Raw genomic sequence first — 22,133 nt, forward strand, 5'->3', positions numbered from 1 at the left:
AGGAGTGTACAGTGTCTCATGGCAGTGTTTCAACAAGAAGTTTGGTATATCTAAACTTACTGCCAGAAGGGTACCTCAGAATTTCAGTGTGATCAACATCAGTGGAGTCAAGTTGTGAGCTCTTAGAATTGTAGAATGAGGACCCATCCAGTTTTCATGCACGCCTGGTTACAGGCAATGAGACATAGATTCACCACGGGGATTGCGAATGCAAACTGGAGTCGATGGGGATGCATGGCGCTTCCACTGCATAAAGGCCTTTCTGCACACTTGACCATCTGTTTCCTGGGATGCGAAAGGATCAAGTTCTTATGGTTGACAACTTGCCTCCATAAAACTGTAATGACCCTGTGCCAGTTGTTCTCCTTTGATAACTTGATCCTTCAAAGAGAGGTGAGGACTGTTGACAGCTGGAGTTCTGTGCTCCGTGAACAAGTCCAGGACTGCTCCAATCTGCCATCCACAACTTTGGCTTTGAGCAACTTAACGGCCCACCCTGCCCGGCATGGCACAGAGTGATTACCGTTTTGGGATTTGAAAGCCTTCCTGTATGATGACCTGTGTGAAAGCCTTCCTTATGATGACCTGTTTGAAAGCCTACCTTTATGATGACCTGTTTGAAAGCCTTCCTGTATGATGACCTGTGTGAAAGCCTTCCTTTATGATGACCTGTGTGAAAGCCTTCCTGTATGATGACCTGTGTGAAAGCCTTCCTGTATGATGACCTGTGTGAAAGCCTACCTTTATGATGACCTGTTTGAAAGCCTTCCTGTATGATGACCTGTGTGAAAGCCTTCCTTTATGATGACCTGTAAGAAAGCCTACCTTTATGATGACCTGTGTGAAAGCCTTCCTTTATGATGACCTGTGTGAAAGCCTACCTTTATGATGACCTGTTTGAAAGCCTACCTTTATGATGACCTGTTTGAAAGCCTACCTTTATGATGACCTGTTTGAAAGCCTACCTTTATGATGACCTGTTTGAAAGCCTACCTTTATGATGACCTGTTTGAAAGCCTACCTTTATGATGACCTGTTTGAAAGCCTTCCTGTATGATGACCTGTGTGAAAGCCTTCCTTTATGATGACCTGTTTGAAAGCCTACCTTTATGATGACCTGTTTGAAAGCCTACCTTTATGATGACCTGTTTGAAAGCCTACCTTTATGATGACCTGTTTTAAAGCCTACCTTTATGATGACCTGTTTGAAAGCCTTCCTGTATGATGACCTGTGTGAAAGCCTACCTTTGTGATGACCTGTTTGAAAGCCTTCCTGTATGATGACCTGTGTGAAAGCCTTCCTTTATGATGACCTGTGTGAAAGCCTACCTTTATGATGACCTGTTTGAAAGCCTTCCTGTATGATGACCTGTGTGAAAGCCTTCCTTTATGATGACCTGTTTGAAAGCCTACCTTTATGATGACCTGTTTGAAAGCCTTCCTGTATGATGACCTGTAAGAAAGCCTACCTTTATGATGACCTGTGTGAAAGCCTTCCTTTATGATGACCTGTGTGAAAGCCTACCTTTATGATGACCTGTTTGAAAGCCTACCTTTATGATGACCTGTTTGAAAGCCTACCTTTATGATGACCTGTTTGAAAGCCTACCTTTATGATGACCTGTTTGAAAGCCTACCTTTATGATGACCTGTTTGAAAGCCTACCTTTATGATGACCTGTTTGAAAGCCTTCCTGTATGATGACCTGTGTGAAAGCCTTCCTTTATGATGACCTGTTTGAAAGCCTACCTTTATGATGACCTGTTTGAAAGCCTACCTTTATGATGACCTGTTTGAAAGCCTACCTTTATGATGACCTGTTTTAAAGCCTACCTTTATGATGACCTGTTTGAAAGCCTTCCTGTATGATGACCTGTGTGAAAGCCTACCTTTGTGATGACCTGTTTGAAAGCCTTCCTGTATGATGACCTGTGTGAAAGCCTTCCTTTATGATGACCTGTGTGAAAGCCTACCTTTATGATGACCTGTTTGAAAGCCTTCCTGTATGATGACCTGTGTGAAAGCCTTCCTTTATGATGACCTGTTTGAAAGCCTACCTTTATGATGACCTGTTTGAAAGCCTTCCTGTATGATGACCTGTGTGAAAGCCTTCCTTTATGATGACCTGTGTGAAAGCCTTCCTTTATGATGACCTGTTTGAAAGCCTACCTTTATGATGACCTGTTTGAAAGCCTTCCTGTATGATGACCTGTGTGAAAGCCTTCCTGTATGATGACCTGTGTGAAAGCCTACCTTTATGATGACCTGTTTGAAAGCCTTCCTGTATGATGACCTGTGTGAAAGCCTTCCTTTATGATGACCTGTGTGAAAGCCTACCTTTATGATGACCTGTGTGAAAGCCTTCCTGTATGATGACCTGTGTGAAAGCCTTCCTTTATGATGACCTGTGTGAAAGTCTACCTTTATGATGACCTGTTTGAAAGCCTTCCTGTATGATGACCTGTTTGAAAGCCTACCTATATGATGACCTGTTTGAAAGCCTACCTTTATGATGACCTGTTTGAAAGCCTACCTTTATGATGACCTGTTTGAAAGCCTACCTTTTTGATGACCTGTTTGAAAGCCTACCTTTATGATGACCTGTTTGAAAGCCTTCCTGTATGATGACCTGTTTGAAAGCCTTCCTTTATGATGACCTGTTTGAAAGCCTACCTTTATGATGACCTGTTTGAAAGCCTACCTTTATGATGACCTGTTTGAAAGCCTACCTTTATGATGACCTGTTTTAAAGCCTACCTTTATGATGACCTGTTTGAAAGCCTTCCTGTATGATGACCTGTGTGAAAGCCTACCTTTATGATGACCTGTTTGAAAGCCTTCCTGTATGATGACCTGTGTGAAAGCCTTCCTTTATGATGACCTGTGTGAAAGCCTACCTTTATGATGACCTGTTTGAAAGCCTTCCTGTATCATGACCTGTTTGAAAGCCTACCTTTATGATGACCTGTTTGAAAGCCTACCTTTATGATGACCTGTTTGAAAGCCTACCTTTATGATGACCTGTTTGAAAGCCTACCTTATGATGACCTGTTTGAAAGCCTTCCTTTATGATGACCTGTGTGAAAGCCTTCCTGTATGATGACCTGTGTCTGTATGATGACCTGTTTTAAACCCTACCTTTATGATGACCTGTGTGAAAGCCTTCCTTTATGATGACCTGTGTGAAAGCCTACCTTTATGATGACCTGTGTGAAAGCCTACCTTTATGATGACCTGTGTGGAAGCCTACCTTTATGATGACCTGTGTGAAAGCCTACCTTTATGATGACCTGTGTGAAAGCCTTCCTTTATGATGACCTGTGTGAAAGCCTACCTTTATGATGACCTGTGTGAAAGCCTACCTTTATGATGACCTGTGTGAAAGCCTACATTTATGGTGACCTTTTTGAAAGCCTTCCTTTATGATGACCTGTGTGAAAGCCTACCTTTATGATGACCTGTTTGAAAGCCTACCTTTATGATGACCTGTTTGAAAGCCTACCTTTATGATGACCTGTGTGAAAGCCTACCTTTATGATGACCTGTTTGAAAGCCTACCTTTATGATGACCTGTTTGAAAGCCTTCCTGTATGATGACCTGTTTGAAAGCCTTCCTGTATGATGACCTGTTTGAAAGCCTACCTTTATGATGACCCGTTTGAAAGCCTACCTTTAAGATGACCCGTTTAAAAGCCTACCTTTATTATGACCTGTTTTAAAGCCTCAACAGAAGGGTGGTTGAAGAACTAGTCTGGAGATTTATATTTTGCCGGTATCAGTACCTTTCAGGATTGTTATAATACTTTATTCTACAAACTTTACTCTACCTTGTGTTTGATGTTTCTACTATATGTATGTTTATAGGACATATCTGTATGTCTTATTGTAGGCCCTGCAGGACAGGTGTGTGATGTGTCTACATGTGTTAGTGTAGGCCCTGTATGACAGGTGTGTGATGTGTCGACATGTGCTGAAGGCCCTGCAGGACAGGTGTGTGATGTGTCTACATGTGTTTGTGGAGGCTCTGCAGGACAGGTGTGTGATGTGTCTACATGTGTTAGTGTAGGCCCTGTATGACAGGTGTGTGATGTGTCGACATGCGGTAGTGTAGGCCCTTCAGGACAGGTGTGTGATGTGACTACATGTGTTAGTGTAGGCCCTGCAGGACATGTGTGTGATGTGACTACATGTGTTAGTGTAGGCCCTGTATGACAGGTGTGTGATGTGTCGACATGTGTTAGTGTAGGCCCTGCAGGACAGGTCTCTGATGTGTCTACATGTGTTAGTGGAGGCCCTGCAGGACAGGTCTCTGATGTGTCTACATGTGTTAGTGGAGGCCCTGCAGGACAGGTCTCTGATGTGTCTACATGTGTTAGTGGAGGCCCTGCAGGACAGGTCTCTGATGTGTCTACATGTGTTAGTGGAGGCCCTGCAGGACAGGTCTCTGATGTGTCGACATTTGTTAGTGTAGGCCCTGTATGACAGGTGTGTGATGTGTCTACATGTGTTAGTGGAGGCCCTGCAGGACAGGTGTGTGATGTGTCTACATGTGTTAGTGTAGGCCCTGTATGACAGGTGTGTGATGTGTCTATATGTGTTAGTGGAGGCCCTGCAGGACAGGTCTCTGATGTGTCTACATGTGGTAGTGTAGGCCCTGTATGACAGGTGTGTGATGTGTCGACATGTGCTACAGGCCCTGCAGGACAGGTGTGTGATGTGTCTACATGTGTTAGTGGAGGCCCTGCAGGACAGGTGTGTGATGTGTCTACATGTGTTAGTGTAGGCCCTGTATGACAGGTGTGTGATGTGTCTATATGTGTTAGTGGAGGCCCTGCAGGACAGGTCTCTGATGTGTCTACATGTGTTAGTGGAGGCCCTGCAGGACAGGTCTCTGATGTGTCTACATGTGTAAGTGGAGGCCCTGCAGGACAGGTCTCTGATGTGTCTACATGTGGTAGTGTAGGCCCTGTATGACAGGTGTGTGATGTGTCTACATGTGTTAGTGGAGGCCCTGCAGGACAGGTGTGTGATGTGTCTATATGTGTTAGTGGAGGCCCTGTATGACAGGTGTGTGATGTGTCGACATGTGTTAGTGGAGGCCCTGCAGGACAGGTCTCTGATGTGTCTACATGTGTTAGTGTAGGCCCTGTATGACAGGTGTGTGATGTGTCTACATGTGTTTGTGGAGGCCCTGCAGGACAGGTGTGTGATGTGTCTACATGTGTTAGTGTAGGCCCTGCAGGACAGGTGTGTGATGTGTCTACATGTGTTAGTGGAGGCCCTGCAGGACAGGTGTGTGATGTGTCTACATGTGTTTGTGGAGGCCCTGTATGACAGGTGTGTGATGTGTCTACATGTGTTAGTGTAGGCCCTGCAGGACAGGTGTGTGATGTGTCTACATGTGCTACAGGCCCTGAAGGACAGGTGTGTGATGTGTCTACATGTGTTAGTGTAGGCCCTGCAGGACAGGTGTGTGATGTGTCGACATGTGCTACAGGCCCTGAAGGACAGGTGTGTGATGTGTCTACATGTGTTAGTGTAGGCCCTGTATGACAGGTGTGTGATGTGTCTTCATGTGTTAGTGTAGGCCCTGTATGACAGGTGTGTGATGTGTCTACATGTGTTTGTGGAGGCCCTGCAGGACAGGTGTGTGATGTGTCTACATGTGTTAGTGTAGGCCCTACAGGACAGGTGTGTGATGTGTCTACATGTGTTAGTGGAGGCCCTGCAGGACAGGTGTGTGATGTGTCTACATGTGTTAGTGTAGGCCCTGTATGACAGGTGTGTGATGTGTCGACATGTGCTACAGGCCCTGCAGGACAGGTGTGTGATGTGTCTACATGTGTTAGTGGAGGCCCTGCAGGACAGGTGTGTGATGTGTCTACATGTGTGAGTGTAGGCCCTGTATGACAGGTGTGTGATGTGTCTATATGTGTTAGTGGAGGCCCTGCAGGACAGGTCTCTGATGTGTCTACATGTGTTAGTGGAGGCCCTGCAGGACAGGTCTCTGATGTGTCTACATGTGTTAGTGGAGGCCCTGCAGGACAGGTCTCTGATGTGTCTACATGTGTTAGTGTAGGCCCTGTATGACAGGTGTGTGATGTGTCTATATGTGTTAGTGTAGGCCCTGTATGACAGGTGTGTGATGTGTCTACATGTGTTAGTGGAGGCCCTGCAGGACAGGTGTGTGATGTGTCTACATGTGTTAGTGTAGGCCCTGTATGACAGGTGTGTGATGTGTCGACATGTGTTAGTGTAGGCCCTGTATGACAGGTGTGTGATGTGTCGACATGTGCTACAGGCCCTGCAGGACAGGTGTGTGATGTGTCTACATGTGTTAGTGTAGGCCCTGTATGACAGGTGTGTGATGTGTCTATATGTGTAAGTGTAGGCCCTGCAGGACAGGTGTGTGATGTGTCGACATGTGTTAGTGGAGGCCCTGTATGACAGGTGTGTGATGTGACTACATGTGTTAGTGGAGGCCCTGCAGGACAGGTGTGTGATGTGACTACATGTGTTAGTGTAGGCCCTGCAGGACAGGTGTGTGATGTGTCTATATGTGTTAGTGTAGGCCTTGTATGACAGGTGTGTGATGTGTCTACATGTGTAAGTGGAGGCCCTGCAGGACAGGTGTGTGATGTGTCTACATGTGTTAGTGGAGGCCCTGCAGGACAGGTGTGTGATTTGTCTACATGAGTTAGTGGAGGCCCTGCAGGACAGGTGTGTGATGTGACTACATGTGTTAGTGTAGGCCCTGCAGGACAGGTGTGTGATGTGTCTATATGTGTTAGTGTAGGCCTTGTATGACAGGTGTGTGATGTGTCTACATGTGTAAGTGGAGGCCCTGCAGGACAGGTGTGTGATGTGTCTACATGTGTTAGTGGAGGCCCTGCAGGACAGGTGTGTGATGTGTCTACATGAGTTAGTGGAGGCCCTGCAGGACAGGTGTGTGATGTGTCGACATGTGTTAGTGGAGGCCCTACAGGACAGGTGTGTGATGTGTCTATATGTGTTGGTTTAGGCCCTGCAGGATATCTGCATACATTATTGTTGGCCATACAAGAGAGGTATGTGGTGTGTCCATGTGTTGTAGGCCATGCAGGAGAAGCTGCAGGAGCGTCTGATGCAGAGGGAGCAGTCACTGCTGCAGAAACAGGAGCTGGAGATGGTGGAGGTCATGCAGGCTTCCGGATCTAAGACTGCTTCAAAGATCCGTCGAGCACTCCTGATGCATCAACAGATGCTGCAACTTGAACAGTTCAGGTCTGGTAAAACTGACATTTTGGCAATATGACTGTGTCTTTGTTACGAATGCTTGTTACTTGATGAGCAAATAAGCAGATACACATCTTACTCTTTGACTGATAAGTATGTCTTTTGTATTTTAGAAACCAGATGGAAAGAGAGACTACTCAGGTCCTGGAAGATATCCGGCGTCAGTTTGAAGTGAACAAACAGAAAGCTATGCAAGAACAGGTACAATCATTGTTGATGAACATCAGGTCACTGCTGCAACCACATTAACACCCTGATACATTACACCTGATATGTTCCTCTTTGGGTAGTTTCAAGCTGTATGAAAGGCTTGTTGATAGGATGACAACAAACTGGAAGAACAACTTTGAAACTGCTGCAATATTGTGGTTACAGCACTCCAAACTTACATTCACATGTCATTTTAGACTTCAGCTGAAAGTTTACTTGACAACGATCACTGATAATCAATGTCTGGTGGCCAGTGTTGTCTCCTGTTGTGTTCTTGTGGTACATGCTAACTAATTGGCTATGTGTTTACTTCAGAGTAAACTTAACCATTAATGATATCTAATTCAGAAATATGTTACTTTATAAGCAATGCTAAATCCCAAGAGATGTGTTGTGAGTGTGACTTGTGTGTGTGTGCAGGAGCTGCAGTTTATAGCAGGGCTGGTGAAGGTGGGCAGAGTGCAGCAGGAGGAGCTGGTGCCGGTGCTGCAGATGCTGCACCCAGGGAAATCACAGACGCAGCTGCAGGGAATGCTGGACAAGATTGCAGACAAGGACTCACAAGCACAACCAGGAGTACAGACAGAGTAAGACCTACTGGAACCAACTGTTTCTATTTTTACCATAATCAAATATACCTTGTTGAGAAGAGAAATCTATCTCTTGGCAGGTGTTCTGATGATGTAATGATACCTACACTCCAAAACTATGTACATTAATACATGAAGCACATAATGATATGGTGTTAAAGCTTGAGATTTGTGTTATATATTGAGTTGTTTATACTTGTACAGCAACGCTCTGGTGGAGCGTGTTCGAGCATCTCAGCTGGCATCCGGGCTGTCTAGCAGACAGAGCTCCCTCCGCAGCAACCGTGGGTAGGTGCCTTAATCACATACTGTGTTCAATACATATTAAGTATCTGGATATCATCTGTATCAGCAGGTACCTGAGTGATATGACATTATTTCAATTTGGGGCCTAATCATCATCTATCCCTGGACATACTGTGTTTTGATTTCACCTTTGCCTGTATTGTCTTATAATTAATTCAAGCTATATCTCATAAACTAGTAAGGAAAGTAACAGTCAAGGGTTATTAATCAAAGTTAATAAAGCAGGCTGAAATATTAATGAACATGCTCTTTGTCCCATACAAATGTGACCACAGCTCTACAGGCACAGTTTTGGAGAAACTCGTCCCATTTCAATCCAATTTCCCAATACACTACCAGTGAATACTTTGACAGTAGTGTATTGTATGTGATATGTGTTTGGACATACTGAATAATCACTTTCTTTTCTACAGAAGTCCTAAGAAACGTCTTGGAGGAACAAAGAAGCGATCCTCCCAACTGAGCCTTGTGTCCTCACTGAACGAAGAGAGCCTGCTGAATGATGGCACCAAGAAGAAGTCCAGGTTGAAGCGAGGTTCACTGGGAGCACAGGGAGTGAATGTGAATGGAGGCTTTGAGTCAGATGACCATCCATCACGGCCAGGCTCGGCAATGCGGGGTGCAGTGCCACCCTATGATGACTACTCAAGGCGACAGTCATCAGGAGGCTATGAGTATGACTCACGGGAAGATGCCGCCATGTTGAACAGGACTCGGGGGTCGTTGGGTGGCTACCAGCATAACACACCCATAGATGAGGAAGACTACGAGTATCCGAGGCAAGATGCATATGGTGATGACTTCATAGGAATGGGCACAGGTCACAGCATTGGCAATGGGGTTGCAGCACCAGCTGCACAGGGGAGACTACCCCCATTACAGACACAAGGAAAGGGGAAGAAAAAGAAGAAACTGTTGAAAAAGTTAGCAAAAAAGGAGGATGGTTATGATGATTTGTTGTAGTATTTTATAAAATTAAGTAATGTATTCTGTAATGTTTTTAATGGAATACTTTATATAAAAAACGCAAGTGTCTGTCTTTTAAAATCAATCACATATTAGGAGCTTGTTCACAACAATGAGTTGGAATGTCAGAGCATAATTTGTTCTGTTTGATATACTACTCAAATTACAATGATATTAAACTTGTACAGAAAGGTTTCAGGTTTGTTATTGTTTTCAATCCTGTTTATAGTATTCTATGTTTGCAAACATTGAAGGGCATTGACACCACATAACATAAAGCACGCACAAGAAGTATTATACCTTTACTACTTTTTAGTCCCTTCACAAATATCCGTAGTGGGCAAATCAGTGTTGTGATTTCTCTAACTCAATCATCTTATGGTTGATATGTTAATTATCTATAACTTTGCATAATGACCTGAGGGGCATGATTTTTACTTGTTACAATTTAGGTTCAGAATGGCCAGTGAATTCCTGGCTCAGAATCAACTGCAAGAACATCATCATAATCAGTTTTGTCAACGGCCACCATTGTGATTATATGGATATCTTATAGCCCTTGTGATTTATGATACTTACAGAAAAAGTCAAATTCAAGGTCTTACTTGGGTCAAATAAACTTGTTGACATGAACTCAAAAAGCACCTACTTGGTAGGTACTTGGTACACAAACTACGGGTCAGCCTCCCATCTCTGGGAAGTCCTTTATCATAGGAGAAATGCTTTTGATGTACTTTATTATATTTGTGATAAAAGTCATCATGTTGTAGACATGTCATGGGTACAAGAGATACCCTGGTCAGTTGGAAGTCATGTTGGTAGTAACAAGACTATGTTTCTATATGTTGGTGACTCCTAACTGTGGCCTACTCGAGAATAGGCCGCGGTTTGAGCTTCAGCAGTTGCTGCTTCATTAATAAAAACATTTTTCCCAGTTTTTATCTGTTGACCTGTTGAACATCTCTGAAATGCTTAGCATCTTGAATTAACATTTCATGTTTACAAAGACATATTACATTGAGTATATGTTGAGTAGCTCAGTGTAATCCAGCTCAGGAAGTGTGCGTCTGTGATACAGCATGTTGTGATACCATGTTCTGTGTTCAAGATGCCTGATACTTGTTGTGAGGAGATGAACACCTCTCTTCTGTTATTTTGTGTTTGCATATAAGTCATTGTTAGTGGTAGTGAGTTAAGCTGTTTGTTGATCTTCATTCTATTATTGTCTTGTTTTCTGCTTTTATTATGGTATATTGTAGATCACACATTTCCAATAAAATATTTTTACTGCAGAAAATGTGTACATATTGTTCGTTCTCCAGGTGATGTTGATCAGGTCAACACACATCTAGTCCTGTTAGTATCAGCCTTAAAGTACATCCAAGTATGCAGTTCAACATTGACAACATTTGTTGAGCCAACTTCTTTAACATTTGGTTGATTTGATCACCTTTACATTTTGGAGCCAAAGCGTGTTTTGTACATGTAGTGTAATGTATGTATCAACATGATCAGATGTCAACTTCTGAATGTAATTTCCTAAACTCAGATGCAATGCCAGACAGAAGTTTCATGTATTTAGTATACTGAAATAAACCCTGACTAACACAAAACTAATCATCAGTACTACTTTCTACTGGTCCTACATATTTAACATCCCCGGATCTACTCGGAAACCTGACATTAACTAGGATTATAAAAACAGTTCACAAGATCTATAATTGTCTCCCTCAGTTACGCGGATTTACACAGTTTGAACGCCGGCTTTTTCATTCATACCTCCATAAATACAAAAAATATTGAAGTCAATTCTGAAAGTAATTAGCATTATACTTATGAATTGCTGATAGATATTACCCCTTTTGTGGTTTGGTGATAGCACAGTTTCAGTAGATAGTTTTATTACTAGCTTGCAGCATCATTTCCTTTAGCATGTCTTTTAGATTTCAAATATACTAACAGAAAAAGGTAACTGCTTCATATAATGTTCAATAAAAATATATTTATTCTGAAATTAAATACTCCATCTTTCAATACATAATCATGAAGACATCTCGACTCTAAGGTTGTGATTCACAATGTGCAAGTATATATTAATGTGGATGTTTGAGTGTATCACACACGTGTCTTTTTAATGTGAACAGCACACAATGATTGTTAAGCTATCAGGTGAATATAAATAAATACTTGTTTAACCATAAATAACGCAATGCAAAAAGTTGCTGAAAATCAATGTCTCTGCAGGGTGGGTATGTGGCACACATGAATGGCACAAGACCAAGTTGCCAGGCATTTTAATGTTCATTGAAACACATCTCTTTGGAGACATCCGCAGCAGGGCAACACTAATGACTCGTCCATGGGTGACGTCACGTTAACAAGACAAGCATATTCGGTTGGTCGTCCACATATGACGTCACGTTACAAGACAAGCATATTCCGTTGGTCGTCCACATATGACGTCACGTGACAAGCATATTCCGTTGGTCGTCCACATATGACATCACGTTAACAAGACAAGCATAATCGGTTGGTGCATCTACAGAATCGATACCAAACTGCCACATTAACAACTCGGGAACTTCTTTGATGGAGACCAATTAGTGGCAGAACCATACACACGAGTTTAGGTAGCAGAACACCCCTCCACTATGTCTAGCAATGTGGCCAATTTTGCTTCCATGTCACCGTCAGACACTCCACCCTCTACCCTCCAAAAGTTATATATGTGTATACATTGCCGCTCAATCCTTTTAATGATATATATAAAGAATCTCACCCTCATATGTTTTGACATCAAATATATCAACACGAGTTGATAAAAATGGAAAAACTCTCAGGCTTGATATATTTGATATCAAAAGACACGAGGGTGAGATTTTATTTATCATCCAACATCATTGTTCCAACCTTTTCAGTTTGTAGACAGTAATAAGCATTCTTCCACGAATTTGGAAAATTACTTCATTCTGATTGGTCAATCTGAGGCTATTAAATCACAATAAACCCCCTCTGATTAAAACAGCTGGTTTGACGGCCGCATCACCGCAGAAGCTGATATTCATAGAATAGATTTTTTTTTCAATCATTGTCGGTAGGCGTATTTAAATAATTATACCTACAATTATACCTTACAAATTGCAAAGTTACTGTTACTACAAAATTCAAAGGATGTGTGGCAATACATTTCGTGCAGCAAAAAACGATAGAAATCAACAAAGAGATGTATTTTCAGGGACGAGAGAGCTTGGAATATGGCGCTTTTCTATATACGACTGTGGCGTCACAATGAGCGATATGACGTCATAATGGTTACATTCTGTGTAGAACGAAAGCTTTGCAAAGCTTGCTTAGTTTTCTTTAGGGGTGCCCACCTCATGTTAGCTTTCAAAGTTGCCGTGCTTATATGCTGCCAATGCCTTTCACATGTTCGAGTGAAGTATTACGGTGTAAACAAACTGTCTGAGCATATACAGCGCCATAGTTTTAAAGACTGTTGTCGGTGAATCCGTAATCCTCATCGACAACCCACTCAAAACACTTGACTCAACCTATGCCGCTTCTCAAAATATTTGCTCGCACCAAAGAATTCGCGTAGAATGGAGATTTAACCGTGCTAAATTTAACATTCGCGTTCGGTTCCAAATTCAATGTACAGGTAACCTCGCTCTACAATACAATAGGCTCTGAATCTGGCTTGTCTGGTGGCAATACTGCATCGGATGTTCCAGGCTCTGAATCTAGCTTGTCTGGTGGCAATACTGAATCGGATGTTCCAGGCTCTGAATCTGGCTTGTCTGGTGGCAATACTGAATTCGGATGTTCCAGGCTCTGAATCTGGCTTGTCTGGTGGCAATACGACATGTGATGTTCCAGGCTCTGAATCTGGCTTGTCTGGGCAGCAATACTGCATCGGGCGTTCCAGGCTCTGAATCTGGCTTGTCTGGTGGCAATACGGCATCGGGCGTTCAAGGCTCTGAATCTGGCTTGTCTGGTGGCAATACGGCATCGGATGTTCCAGGCTCTGAATCTGGCTTGTCTGGTGGCAATACTGCATCGGATGTTCCAGGCTCTGAATCTGGCTTGTCTGGTGGCAATACTACATCGGATGTTCCAGGCTCTGAATCTGGCTTGTCTGGTGGCAATACGGCATCGGATGTTCCAGGCTCTGAATCTGGCTTGTCTGGTGGCAATACGGCATCGGATGTTCCAGGCTCTGAATCTGGCTTGTCTGGTGGCAATACAGCATTCGAAGAAGAAGAAGAAGAAATGTTTATTTAAGTGTCACATATTGTACATAAAACACATTTTAAACAAAAGCAAGTTGCCATTAAAAGTACAATATCCAGCCTCTAGGGCTTATGAGACACTCTAAAAGCATTTAAAACATATAACATTATTAAATATAAAACTCAAAATAAAAATATTATATACAATGCTAAGACTAGAAGAGATGCACTCTCCTTCTATTCATGCTGTATAATGTGATTGCTAAAAGCGGCTGTAAAATCACTTCTTGCATCAAATAAGATAATTGCTGAATGCTATTAAAATAATAAAAGTCCTGATTTAATTCAGGTGCCTTGTGTAGTAGTTGATATCTCAGGTCACTGTATACAAAACAATCTATTAAAAAGTGTGATTCTTCCTCAATAACATAATTATTTTTTTCTGCACTAAATTTACATATTCTATCATTTAAAGGAATAGGTGGCTTGGAATAGCGGCCTGTTCAGACAAATAGAGGGAGGTTACCACACCTAAACTTAGATAAAACACTTCGATAATCCCTTCGCTTCACACATTTCACATAGTGGCTCACATTCACATCAAATTTGAAAAGTCTGAAAGTCCTTAGCTTGTTACCATTTGGTTTGTTCTCATCATCCCACACTTGTTTACACCATGATTCACTATCTTTCTCTTTAAGATATCCTTCAGTAAGTTCACTTTTTTCTTGTTATTGTCACTGTCACTGATAATCCCATCCACATTTAAGTCTCGTATCAGCATTTCATTTCTTTTATCAAGAGATTTACTTTGATACATTGCCCACCTATGAATAATATTTGGAATTCTGCTATTTGGCATTGATTCACATCTGAAGAATTGTCTAAATAATTCTATCTTTTGATCCACATCACTTGATGACCATCCCATATCGCTGCGAATCGCCAAGTTGGATGCATTTTGACCGGTTCCTAGAAAAAATCTACAAGCTTTGTTTTAGATGACTTGCACCTCCCTGTATTTGTTAATTTCCCCATATACCAGCTCCATAGAACAAAACAGGCTTGATAAGGGTATTGTACAACTTGGTACACACTTCATAGGACATCCCACCACAACTTCTAAATTTAGTGTACTATCATGGAACTGTTCTGGGTGAACAATACCTTCCAAATGACGTGCTGGTTTTCTTGGGGAATTAGTCAGCAAAGAGCCGGAGTCACAGGAGACTAGTCACAATTTTATTTACAAGAACAATTAACAATTTACAATTTATACTTAGATAATAACTGAGGGTGCCACAGAGAGTCGGTACACACTCTGGGCTGTGGGAGAGAGGTCTGCTTGGTAAGAGAGTCAAACCCCTTCTCTGCTTAAAACCTGCCTACAGTATGTATTTAACAAAAATTAAACAATAAAAAGGAATGTGATTGGTTGATACACGATTGGTTTTGTCCTAAGCTAAATGGATGGCTAGACAGAGGGGAATACTAAATCCTGTTTATCCTGTTGGACTGGCACTAATCTTGTTGACATATTTACTGGATGCTTTGAAAGAGATTAGGGTGTCACTATAGATGAGCTTGTGTGGGGGCTAATCCTTAATGCCCTATAGACGAGCTTGTATGGGGGCTAATCCTTAATGAGTCTTAATTGAAGTAATGTTATTCTAATATACCCCGGTAGGTGATGACAGATATACTTAAATAAATATCCTTTGTCTGGGAGATGGGAATCTTGATACCTTAGGCTAGCATTTATCTTAAAGCTTCAAATCAATTAAACTATGTAGACGTAACTCTTGTCTTATTGAATAGTATGTCTAGAAGACACGCTCCCATTACCTTAGGCTGGCAACCATCTGAAAAGCTTTAACTGAAACTACTGATATTTTATATATGCATTTTACCTAATGATAATTATTACTTGCTAAACTATGATTATATGAAATGATGTATAAATATTACGCCATGATAACTCATAAAAGCACTTGATGTAGATCTAATTATTATAAGATAACTTAGTATAAATGTTATCCCATGATAACTTCCCCTCCGTCTGAAAAAGTTTGGACCCCAAACGTGTAAAATAAAAATAATTAAGGCTTAGATGGACAATGTATAAAGTTAAACTGGTAGTAGTGAATAATAATTATTATAGAGTCTCTTTGATATAAGGAAACATAATATAAAAATGCTGTCATCAGGGATTCTGGATGTGGAGCTGGCTTGTCTTGGCACTCTGTACTGGTGGTTTTATGGGTGATGTAGGAGGCCTTGAGTTCCACATCCTGGATTGGGGTTGTAAGATAGTAGGCTGTGACCATGGAGGTTTTACATGGAAACAAAGAAAAGAGAGTTGGCATGTTCAAATAATATGTCATATATAAATACTTCCTCAGTTTGTCTGTAATAACTAGAAAATAAAACAAATATGATAATTATGATGTAAAAGATCAGTACATAATTATTACTAAACGGTGTCATGACCAGGAAGAATGCATTGGCGGCAAATTACAAAAGTATATCATGAAAAAAATAGTAATATCCTTCTACTTTTGGATACAATCATTAGACGCATTATATATACATATATGTGCATGTGCATATAACAAGTGCATTGATTTGTTACATTAATTCGGTATACAAAAGGTGTTAGAAAGTTGTATATCCTTTTTAGAATTCATTGTTAGTTTTCGTAACTATTTGGTTTGCCTTTTCTTTGTTTTGGTTCATTTCGGTTGTTAAGTTTGCTTTATTTGAATTTGGTTTGTTTCGCTTTGATTTTCGTTCGGTTCAATGCGATAGGGTTTGGTTTATTTTGCTTCGGTACGGTTTGCTTCGCTTCGCTTCGGTACGGTTTGCTTCGCTTCGCTTCGCTTCGGTACGGTTTGGGTTCGATTCGCAGTAGGGTTTGCTTCGCTTCGGTATGGTTTGGGTTCGATTCGCAGTATGGTTTGCTTAGCTTCGGTACGGTTTGGGTTGGATTCGCAGTATGGTTTGCTTCGCTTCGGTACGGTTTGGGTTCGATTCGCAGTATGGTTTGCTTCGCTTCGGTACGGTTTGGGTTCGATTCGCAGTATGGTTTGCTTCGCTTCGGTACGGTTTGGGTTTGATTCGCAGTATGGTTTGCTTCGCTTCGGTACGGTTTGGGTTCGATTCGCAGTATGGTTTGCTTTGCTTCGGTACGGTTTGGGTTGGATTCGCAGTAGGGTTTGCTTCGCTTCGGTACGGTTTGGGTTGGATTCGCAGTATGGTTTGCTTCGATTCGGTACGGTTTGGGTTGGATTCGCAGTATGGTTTGCTTTGTGTCATTTCACTTCGCTTTTGAGATTGGTTGATCAGGTCAATGCTGAAAATTTGTTGTGATACAAATAACTCAGATGATCAGGCTGATGCCATTTGTTCTCAACTGGCGACCCATAGTGAAAAGACTGGACACAAGAAAACATAACAAGATACAGCTAATAGCTGTTTCGTGATTTGCACCGTTTATTCAGGAGATTTTGTATTTCACTTCGCTTTTGAGATTGGTTGATCAGGTCAATGCTCAAAATTTGTTGTGATACAAATAACTCAGATGATCAGGCTGATGCCATTTGTTCTCAACTGGCGACCCATAGTGAAAAGACTGGACACAAGAAAAAACAAGATACAGCTAATAGCTGTTTCGTGATTTGCACCGTTTATTCAGGAGATTTTGTATTTTGATCAAGAATATGTTTAATTGGCAGCTGTCGGTATATATGACAGGTTGATCCTGGTATGGTCCATGGGGACTACTGTCTAAAATACGGTAGAAAAAGGTGTTGATGTTTCCAAAGTCTTTATGTGGAAAAATAACCCTTTTGGATTTATAAATTGGTGCTTCCTCTGGATCATATGGAGGATTATCTTCTAGACGGGACCAATTACGGAGATCCTTCCAGCTATCATCAAGGTAGCGCTGTATGAGGTGGGGAGGAACATTTTCAAAATAGCATGTGTGGACAGTATCAGGATATTCTTTATATGAGACCTTGACATAGCAGTCTCCTTGAATAATTTCAATGCCCAGAACTCTTTCTATTTTATGTTCTACTCTTCGTAGGTGTTTGGGAAAAAAACGGATGTGGTTTGACATCTAATTCTATGCATGGTTTGGTGTTGTCTTGCTTGACATTTCCTGACATTGTATTCCCTGACAGAACATTGACTGATTTATTGTCTTGTGCTGATTCCTTTTGGTCGAAAAACTTATGATTCTTCAGTGGACGTTTTCGTCGTTTTCCTGACATACTTCTTTTGAGGTGAAATTCTCTCCGAATGGAGTCTGGAATGCTGCTGCCATACTCCCATGTGTTTCCCCTTTCTGGATCCTTCCATTTCACTCTGTAGTAGATTTTGCCATTTGCTCTCTTAGAACTTACAATTGAGTGGATGTCCTTTGGATTGAAAATAGGAGGGATATCCTTGGTTTGATTACCTGATGTTGGACTCTGACTTGGAGGTTGTGCCTGGCCGTCATCAAGTTGTTTTCTGGATTTTGGCTGGTGATACTTACTATTCACTCCTCTTTTCCCTTTGTTTACTTTTTCATTTAGGTTGGTTGGAGCATGATTTTCCTTCGTCATTGTTGTATTGGGACTGGCAGGTTTTTCTGTTGTACTTGGAGCAGGGTTTTTTCTTCTTTGTTGGGGTCTTTTGCTTCGGACTCTTGTTGCTGGAAGTACCTGCCTTTGTTTTGGAATTGACCTTCTTACCTTTCTGTTGTGGAGGTGATTGATCAGTAGCCTGGTAAGTTGAACTTGTTGATGGGGAATTGTTGCTGTCAAGCTGAGTATCATTGACTGGTTCCTCGTTGTCATACATGACTCCTGAATCTATGTTACTGGTGTCATTGAGGTATGGTTCTGGAGGATACTGTGGAAGATCAGCAGGATCAAAATATGGCTTCAGACGGTTGGCATGGACCAGTGGTTTGTGTATTTTGTCGTCAGAACTTCGGCGTAGTTTGTAGGTATAATTTGGACCTGTATGGATGATATAATAGCTACCATACCACTTTTTGGTTAATTTGTTGGAAAGGCCTTTTCAACTTTTTGACAATAAAGCCAAACTCTTTGACCTGGGGCGAATTCTGGTTCTTTAGCCTTTCTATTATATTGTTCTGAATACATCTCCTTAGCCCGCGCAGTGTTTTCAGCTGCAATTGTTCTAGTGATTTTCAGCTCCTCAAGTAAATTTGAAAGATAACTTTTGTTATTGTGGCCTAAATTTTCTTTTGGAATTAATGCTACATCCCTTTAATTGCCAAAAGTTCACAAATTGCTTTGATAAGTTTGGACATGAAGTTCTGACCTCTGTCTGAAATTAAGGTCCTTAGAGCGCCATACCGACAAAATATTTCTCTGACGAGAACATCTGCTACTTCTTTGGCTTCTTGGGTCCGAAGTGGAAAGGCTTCACACCATCTAGATGATGCATTTGTGATGACCAAAATGTACTTGTACTTATCTGGTGTTGTTGGCAGGGGACCGAGAATGTCAACGTGCCATCGGGTGAAGACCTCTTCTACAGGTAGTGGACGGAGTGGTGCCTTCTTGCCATGGTAGTGCCTCTTGGTCTGTTGACATACTTCACACGACTGGACATAAGTAGCAATATTGCTGTACATTTTGGGCCAGTAGTACTTAGGTCTCACGGTGTTGTGCATCCCTTCTTTCCCATGGTGGCAACCACCAAACTCTGAGTCATGATAGGATTGCAGGACTTGATTTCTGAGGGTTCTTGGGACTGCCAGCTGTTTAATGAACTTGTCTGCATGGCCTTTCTGTCTTTGTGGAACGAATCTGTATAGGATGCCTTCATCAATTTCAAAAGTATTGGCTTCGATAAGAATCTTTTGACGATCCTTTTCATTTCGTGGAAGGACATCATCCTCTTTGTAGTCAAAGATTTGGATGAAATCTGGACAAATCCTTTGTAGGTGACGTAAATTTGGATGTTCTTTTATACTTACTTCAACCAATGTGTCTTGGGTAACATCAGCATTTGTAGCATGTAATGCTGCGACAACATTAACTGGTACTGACTGATAATCCTCTTCATATTCAAAGGTGACTGACCAATGTGTTGTCTGTGTGTCTGATTCTAAGTGATTGACAATAGGTGTGCAAATATCCTCAGTCTGAGTTGTCTGTGTGACCTGTGTGGATGAATGGGTGTTTGGCAAGATTGTGGTACTGCTAGTTGATTTGCTTTGCTGAGTTGAAGTTACTGAGAAGACTGTTTTCTCAGCATCTTCTTCTGTCTGATCATTACAGTTAATATTTTCCTCATATTCCCTATGTGAGAGAGCATCGGCATTCCCATTGGCTTTGCCGCTGCGGTGAACAATGTCAAAAGTGTAGGTAGAAAGTTCAAAAAAGACCATCGTCCTAACCTACCTGTGGCGTCCTTGATGGATTTCAGCCATTTCAATGCTATATGATCAGTGTAGACTGTGAATTTGGAATTTGCAAGGTATAGACGAAAGGATCTAAAAGCTTCAATCATTTAAACTATGTAGACGTAACTCTTGTCTTATTGAATAGTATGTCTAGAAGACGCGCTCCCATTACCTTAGGCTAGCAACCATCTAAAGAGCTTTAACTGAAACTACTGATATTTTATATATGCATTTTACCTAATGATAAACAAAACCTATGCTCATATCACTGGCATCAGTTGCGAGAAGAAATTCTTTGTCAAAATTTGGATAAGCCAGAACAGGTGTATTACTCATAGCATGTTTGAGTGTGTTGAATGCCTGATCACACTCAAGTGACCATTGGAACTTTGGTTTCTTTCCTACTTCTGACTCTGAATGCTTCTTTAGCAAAGCATTCAGTGGAACTGCTATGTGAGCGTAATTTTTCACATATTTCCTGTAGAAGTTTGTGAGACCTAAGAAGGAGCGAATCTGCTTTTGTGATTTGGGCACTGGAAAGGTTCTAATTGCTTCAATTTTTTTGTCATCAACTTGAACACCTCCACATGATAAAACATGACCCAGAAAAGAAACTTTGTCCGTTGCAAAATTGCATTTGGATGGCTTTAGTGTTGATTTTGCCTGTTTCAGATAGTAAAATACTTGCTCCAAATGTTGGAGATGCTCTTCAAAGTTTTTGCTGTAAATTATCAAATCTTCAATGTAGACCTTAAAAACGATTTTCGTAGCACTTTGCTCATGAGCTGTTGAAAACAAAGTGGAGAATTTGACGAGATGGTCTACTCTTAACGGGTTGGTGGTTGCCAGTATCAATGATATGTTTGTGCATGTCAGTCTTACCTAAATCTGCAAGACTCGTTGAAAACATGTTTCTATTTTGTCCCAAAAATCTAAGTAGTCTGTGTCGTTGGTCTAGAGTCAGTTGTGTATTGGTCAAATCAAATCCTAACTCTTGTGCAATTTTAACATAATCCCTGGTGTCATTGTCTCTCTTCTCATTGTTTGTGTTAACGGTACTGATGAATGGTTGGTCAGAGTCGATTTCAAAAACAGAGTCTTTGTCAGTGTAACTAAATTTGCCTACAACTGTACCCTTGTCAAGAACCTTTTCTTCTTGGGAGGGATTCATAAGCCTAAATGTAGCAGTTTTGCTTTTCACTTTGGAAAGAGTTCTACCACCTGCTACTTCAGAATGAGCAGTGAGGGAAGCAATGGGTTCAATGAGGATGAGGGAGTCCTCTTTGGTCTCTGATAGTCTAACCTTGAAATGAATTTCACTCTGAGGGGGGATGTAAATCTGATCTATTGTTTTTGCTAATCCACTAATCTCTTGTACTGAATTGGCTATGAAATTGATATATTGCCTGTCTGAGGTGCTGTTGTTAAGTATCAAGGAATGACAGCTATAATCTACGACTACATCATTGTCATCAAGGAAGTTCTCACCTAGTATCACTGCTTCTGGTAGTGTAGGCAGAACATAGAATCTTTGAGAAAATTCCTGATCCTCAATGACAAAATCTAACACAACTGAACCTAACACTTTATGCAATTCGCCACCAACACCTTTAACCTGTGGAAAGGGTGAGTTTCCAAGAGTAAGGTTTTCAAAAGCTGTGCTCAGAAAAGCAGACGAAATACAACAAATGGATGCCCCTGTATCTACTAAACAATTTGTTGTTTTTGTACCAAATTTTGCCTGAATTACACTTTTGGCAAGGGGCGTAACTAAAGACATTGTTGGAATATCACTTTCAAAGTTACTTTCCATACCAGACTCCATATTTGCCATGACACCTATTAGTATGTACCGTACTAAATGAAAGAAAGACAAGTAATCAACAATGTAGTACTTACAATATTTGAAGACTTTTTCTTCCTTTGTTGGTGTCTTTGGAGGAGTTGGTTGTCTTTAATCCAGTGTTGAGGTCAGAGGTAGATGCAGCTTGCTTGTTATTCCATCAGATGATCTTGGTTGGACATGTCCTCCAATGGGTTCTTGTAGCTGGTTGTGGTTAGTTCCTAGACTCCGTGGTTCCGAAAACGATGATTCTCCGCCAAATTATCATAGAACTGTTCTGGGTG

General features: G+C 41.4%; 2 protein-coding genes across 3 annotated transcripts in view; one reads left to right on the forward strand and one right to left on the reverse strand.

Moving 5' to 3' along the window:
* Nucleotides 1-10,741, forward strand: part of LOC124115984 (limbin-like) — a 72,964-nt gene extending 62,223 nt beyond the window's left edge. For both annotated transcript variants that reach the window (XM_046477184.2, XM_046477176.2), the window contains 5 exons: nt 7,094-7,263; nt 7,389-7,476; nt 7,906-8,072; nt 8,280-8,363; nt 8,795-10,741. In XM_046477184.2, coding sequence (XP_046333140.2) covers nt 7,094-7,263; nt 7,389-7,476; nt 7,906-8,072; nt 8,280-8,363; nt 8,795-9,344 — 1,059 coding nt within the window. In that variant the 3' untranslated portion in view covers nt 9,345-10,741. The remainder of the gene's footprint in view (nt 1-7,093; nt 7,264-7,388; nt 7,477-7,905; nt 8,073-8,279; nt 8,364-8,794) is intronic.
* Nucleotides 10,742-13,315: 2,574 nt separating this feature from the next.
* Nucleotides 13,316-18,427, reverse strand: LOC125378273 (serine-rich 25 kDa antigen protein-like). The gene is made up of 2 exons (XM_048393730.1): nt 18,319-18,427; nt 13,316-13,578 (listed from the first exon to the last, which is right to left on the reverse strand). The coding sequence occupies exons 1-2, from the start codon at nt 18,425-18,427 to the stop codon at nt 13,316-13,318; spliced, it is 372 nt and encodes a 123-aa protein (XP_048249687.1).
* Between the last annotated feature and the right edge of the window lie 3,706 nt (nt 18,428-22,133).

Source organism: Haliotis rufescens, unplaced genomic scaffold, assembly GCF_023055435.1.
Source record: "Haliotis rufescens isolate VD_foot unplaced genomic scaffold, xgHalRufe1.0.p SCAF_12, whole genome shotgun sequence".
NCBI lineage: Eukaryota > Metazoa > Mollusca > Gastropoda > Lepetellida > Haliotidae > Haliotis > Haliotis rufescens.